The following is a 5,030-nucleotide window of genomic DNA, read 5'->3' as shown; positions in this document are numbered from 1 at the left end:
GCTCACACGTGTGGCACGAAGCAACATGGCCCAAACGCCTTCATTACCATTCATTTTGCCACGTCAAAACAGATGACATCAGCGAGAATCTTTTTGGTTTTCGGCTTTAAAATGTTTTATCTCCTATTTAAAAAATTCAACTAAAAATCCGTTTTCACCATTAAATTCGTCTTGACGAGATCTTCAAAACTAGATCACATCTTGATATGTTTCGACGAAAAAAAATTGGCCAAAAGTTGCCATAATATTTACACTGTAGTTGCCATAGTGTTTAGACTAAAGTTGCCATGTAGCAATTTTAGTTTATAGGTCATGACAATTTTAGTATTTTGACCATGGCAATTCCATTACTTTAACCATTTTTTTGTATGAACCATGGCAATTTTAAGTGCATGTATCATGGCAATTTTAGTTTATGGTTCATGGCAAGTCTAGTTTCTTAAGTCCCCTTTTTTTAATATGTCAAAATTTACTTTAAACATAGAAGAAAAATAGCTGAAACATATCATGGCAAATTCAGTGTAAACACCATGGCAATTTATGTGCAATAGACATGGCAACTTGTAACAAAAAAAGTCGTCGAAACATATCGATATGAGATCTAGTTTCGAAGATCTAGTGGCGATGGATTTAATGGTGAAAACGGATCTTTAATCAGATTTTTCATTTAAAAGATAAAATATTTTAAAAACTGGAAATCCAAAAAGATTCTCATGTGCATGCATGCGATGACGTGGCAATCTGTTTGCTTTAGAGACGTGTGGTGCGCTGGATCCGGCTTGCCTGCTCCCTCCCCATGCTCTCATCCGTGCTCCCACTTCATCCTACGGCTGTCTTTTTCCCTTTTTCCTTTCTAATTTAATCATCTCCCCCTGATTTTAAGGAGGTGGGGCAGACCTTATTTTGTTCCAATCAAATCAAGTCACGTACGCGGAAGTACGAATGAGCGCACGCGCGGGGAGCAGGCAAGTCTCGTCCGTGATGCGCCTCCCTTCCTGCCACACGTGTGACAGTTATCGACGTCCATTATTTGAAAATTATTGATCAATATAAACACCTGCACATTGTCTGTTTCCATTTTTAGCCTTGTAACAGAAATTGTCGTGTATATTCTACAGCACGCTGTACTTGTACATACTTTCTCCGTTCTAAAATAGATGACTCAAGGTACTAACTTTAGTATAAAGTTGGGTTATTTATTTTGGAAGAGGGAGTACGTATGAGGTATGCCATAGCCGACAGAATTTGCTCTGACGCGTCGGTGCACCCCCAGCGGCCACCGCTCTATACGGCTATTTATCACCCATCGAGTTCGCCCGCTTCAGTTCTCGTCGCTCAAGCTGCACTGGTGCACGTGCTCGGCGCCGCGCCACCATGGGCTTCAGCTTCCTCCCGGTGATGGAGTACCTCTCGCGCCGCGCCTTCCACGCCGCCGGCCTCTGCCCCCACACCGTCACCCTCCCCCGCGACCCCGGCGAGGGCAGCGGGGCTCGAACGATCCACTACTGGGCGCCGCCGGGGGAGCCGCGCCTGCCGCCGCTCCTGCTCATCCACGGCTTCGGGCCCATGGCCACATGGCAGTGGCGCCGCCAGGTGGGCCCCTTCTCCCGCCGCTTCCACGTCGTCGTCCCGGACCTGCTCTGCTTCGGCGGCTCCTCCCCCAGCCCCTCCTCCCCGGCCCCCTCCGAGTCGGCGCAGGCCGCCGCGCTCGCCGCGCTGCTCGACGCGCTCCCGGGCCTCCCGGCGACGGCGCGCGTCGCCGTGGCCGGCACGAGCTACGGCGGGTTCGTGGCCTACTCCCTGGCCCGCGCGGCGGGGCCCGGGAGGGTCGGCCCCGTGGTGATATCCAACTCCGACCTGCTCAAGACGGCGGAGGACGACAGGGCGTTCCTCCAGCGCGCCGGCGGCGAGTGGGCGAGCATGGCGGAATTACTCATGCCGCTGGACGCGCGCTCGGCGCGGCGGCTCATGGAGCTCTCGTTCTACCGGAGGCAGGTCACCTCCATGCTGCCGGACTTCCTGATCAGAGAGGGCGTGCAGGTAGCCCATCCATTGTTGCCTCTACACTACACTGATTGATCAATAAATGCCAGCACAGTAGTGATCTTGTCAATTTGCAGAAACTTTTCAGTGATAAGAGGGAAGAGAAGATCGAGCTCATGAAGGCCATAATTATAGGGACAGATGAGTTCCAACTTACACCCTTGGAGCAGGTAAAACTCTGCACAAAATGAAGAGCAAATTCTACGCAGCCACACTGTATGTCCCATAATATAAGAGCGTTTTTAACACTAGTGTTAAAAACGCTCTTATATTATGGGACTGAGGGAGTATTTCTCAAATACAGTAGTGTATCTTTCAGAGCCGTAACAAAACCTCTGCTAACTCGGTGTTCGATCTTATGGATGGCAGGATGTTTTGCTCATCTGGGGAGACCATGACCAGATATTCCCTTTGGACAAGGCGTTTGCTGTCAAGAGGTAATCCATAGCCATCCAAGTGCAAGAACCGACAGTGACTTTGAATGGTTTATCTTACTTTTGCTCCATTGCTTACCATGGTCCATGTATATACTGTAAAATTGCTACACTGTGATGCAAATTTACAAACTGCAGCATAACCCCTTGTTTGATTACTAGTGTGCTTATGATGGTTTCAGGTGCTTAGGAGAGAATGTGAGGTTGGAAATCTTCAAGGAAACCGGGCATGTGCCGCAGATGGAGGACCCGGATCGGTTCAACGAGGTCGTCTTGGACTTCTTGCTTGCCTCTCAAAAGTCCCCAAACCAGCATGATCAGTAGTTCATATGGTCAGCTCCCTCCGGAATACACAGAACATTCCTGAGGTTGAGGAGTCCTGTCCTGTTGCTATTGCATTGTATTAACGCTGTTTCTAAATATAAGACGTTTTGGCAGCCTAAATTGAACTGTATAAAACGTTTTGGCAGCTTAAATTGAACTGCCAAAACGTCTTATATTTAGGAACAGAGGGTGTACATTATAGGTTGTAAAACTATGTTTCAGCCAATAAAGGAAAACCACTTCACTCCTTGAGCAGGGATAGTGGTTGCAGTTACTTGTTCCGGGTAGCAAAGGAAGAACCATCGAACTCTGACCTGTAATGTAACTTCTGAGGATGTTTTTACAAGATCTTTTCTAGTTGATCATATAGCTAGTTGTATAGTTTCATTCGAGTTTTCGTCTAAACAAAGTTTCGGTGGGGCTTTGCTTGTTCAAATGAACTGCGCGCATAAAAAGGTTGTTGTTAACTTCCATATTTAGAAGACAGGAGGTCTGTTTGTTTAATGTTTGAGCAATTTTGTCATATTATGTGGACTCCCTAGAAACATGGACATTTGTTTGATTTCCACAAGCAATCAACAAGGTGAGAAACTCATAAAGACCCAAAAAATGGCATTACAGTCAAGCAGTTTGGTTCCTCTACATACACATTCGGAAGAAGAAAAATCAGGCCTCAGTGGTAATTCGACATGCCGAACGACAGTACACATTTGATGGTTGTGGAGCACGCCAAAATTGCGTTTGACAGCCGGTTGATGCAAGAAAATGGTAAGAAAATTGCAGCAGTCTAGCGAGCAGCATCCTCTGCCTCCTGCGATTTCCCCGGGCGGAATCTCCGCGTCCATTTCCTCTGGTTGGCGGTGAGCTCGTCAGGGTGCACCGAGCCGGACGCGGTCTTCTGGGAGGGGAGCTCGGCCGGGAGCGCGGCGGCGGTGCCGGTGAGGGCGTTGAGCACCAGGAAGGCGAGGATGGGGGACAGGTCCAGCCCTCCCAGCGGCGGGATGATGCCCCGGAAGATGTTCAGGTACGGGTCACACACCGTGCTGCACGCCACAAAACATCTTCAGAAAGTCGCCAAACCAAACTGTACGCACGTTTCGTTAAGCAAAAGCCTTTCTGCTTTTGCACTGTCGCGCCCCCTTACGACTTTTAACCAAGATTATGATAGTGATTGCGATCACTGCGTCTTAGTGGTAGGTGCCAGTGACCAATTTCAATTCCCTACGTTCTCTGAATCATCCGATGCAAGGAGCACTACCAGTAGAGTACACGCTAGCAACTGAAAAAAGGCTATGGAAATGGAATGTGGTGGTTTTCTTGTGTCGTTCGATTGGTCTGACGCATCATTGCAGTATTACTACTGCTGGGATAGTGCGTTGCGTCTTACAGTTTGCAATGTGTGTGGCTGTGTGCGCACCTGAGGGGCGAGACGATGGCGGGCGGCGTGTTGGGGAACCAGGTGAGGACGAGCCGGATGACGAGCACGGTGTTGTAGAGGCTGAGGAAGCTGTTGACGCCGTTGGACACCACCATGCCGGCCACGGACCCGCCCAGCACCGCCGCGAAGCAGCCCTCGCCGCCGGCCAGCGGGCACGCCGCCTGCCGCATCGCCACCATCCTCTGCCTCCTGCTCTGCTCCTCACATCGGCCGGGCCTACGGCGTCAGTTCAGAAGATCGCCGGCGCGCGTTTTCACGAAGCTCCACTAGGGCGTGAATGTTTTCGTACCTGGGAGAAGGTTGAGAGGTGGTGGCGGAGGTCGAAGAGCGGCTTCAGGAGCGGGTGTGCGGCCGCCGCCGCGGCGAGCTCGTCGAGGCGGCGCGCGAGAGGGGCGAGGTCCGGGGCGGGGAGCGCGCGGGGGCGCTGGGCCCCGGGGAACGGGATGTGGCGTACGGCGAGCAGGAGTGGTGTCGCCGACGCGTGGTGCTGCTGCTGCGGGTCGGCGTGCGGCGAGGCCATTGGATGAGAGTTGGAGCGGGCACGCCGGAGAGACGTGGATGGGACACAAGACGAGAGGTTGGAGATAACGTTCGAAGCGCGAGATATTAGAGAACTTTTGCGGTTTGGCCCTTGTGGCATTATCAAATTTGCTAGAGATCCTCAGAATGATGCGGATATTCATCATGCGTAAAACTCAATTCCTTTGCTATTAATTTTGCGACTTTTTTCTTTTTTTAGGGGGAAAGCTTACTTTATTAATCAAAGGATGGATATATCGTCTGCCAGCAGA

At 50.5% G+C, this 5,030-nt stretch overlaps 2 protein-coding genes across 2 annotated transcripts; one reads left to right on the top strand and one right to left on the bottom strand.

Annotated features, from left to right (window-relative positions):
* Positions 1–1,304: 1,304 nt before the first annotated feature.
* On the top strand, positions 1,305–3,078 carry LOC123098641 (2-hydroxy-6-oxononadienedioate/2-hydroxy-6-oxononatrienedioate hydrolase 1). The gene is made up of 4 exons (XM_044520689.1): positions 1,305–2,040; positions 2,121–2,213; positions 2,413–2,480; positions 2,660–3,078. The coding sequence occupies exons 1-4, from the start codon at positions 1,375–1,377 to the stop codon at positions 2,799–2,801; spliced, it is 969 nt and encodes a 322-aa protein (XP_044376624.1). The 5' UTR covers positions 1,305–1,374; the 3' UTR covers positions 2,802–3,078.
* A 312-nt stretch (positions 3,079–3,390) lies between these two features.
* On the bottom strand, positions 3,391–4,830 carry LOC123098642 (uncharacterized). The gene is made up of 3 exons (XM_044520690.1): positions 4,529–4,830; positions 4,219–4,433; positions 3,391–3,844 (listed from the first exon to the last, which is right to left on the bottom strand). Exons 1-3 carry the CDS (start codon positions 4,757–4,759, stop codon positions 3,589–3,591), a joined length of 702 nt encoding a protein of 233 aa, XP_044376625.1. The 5' UTR covers positions 4,760–4,830; the 3' UTR covers positions 3,391–3,588.
* Between the last annotated feature and the right edge of the window lie 200 nt (positions 4,831–5,030).

This window comes from Triticum aestivum, chromosome 4D (genome assembly GCF_018294505.1).
Source record: "Triticum aestivum cultivar Chinese Spring chromosome 4D, IWGSC CS RefSeq v2.1, whole genome shotgun sequence".
Classification (NCBI taxonomy): Eukaryota; Viridiplantae; Streptophyta; class Magnoliopsida; order Poales; family Poaceae; genus Triticum; species Triticum aestivum.
The sequence above is the reverse complement of the archived record's forward strand: the minus strand, read 5'-3'. Positions and strand labels throughout refer to the sequence as shown.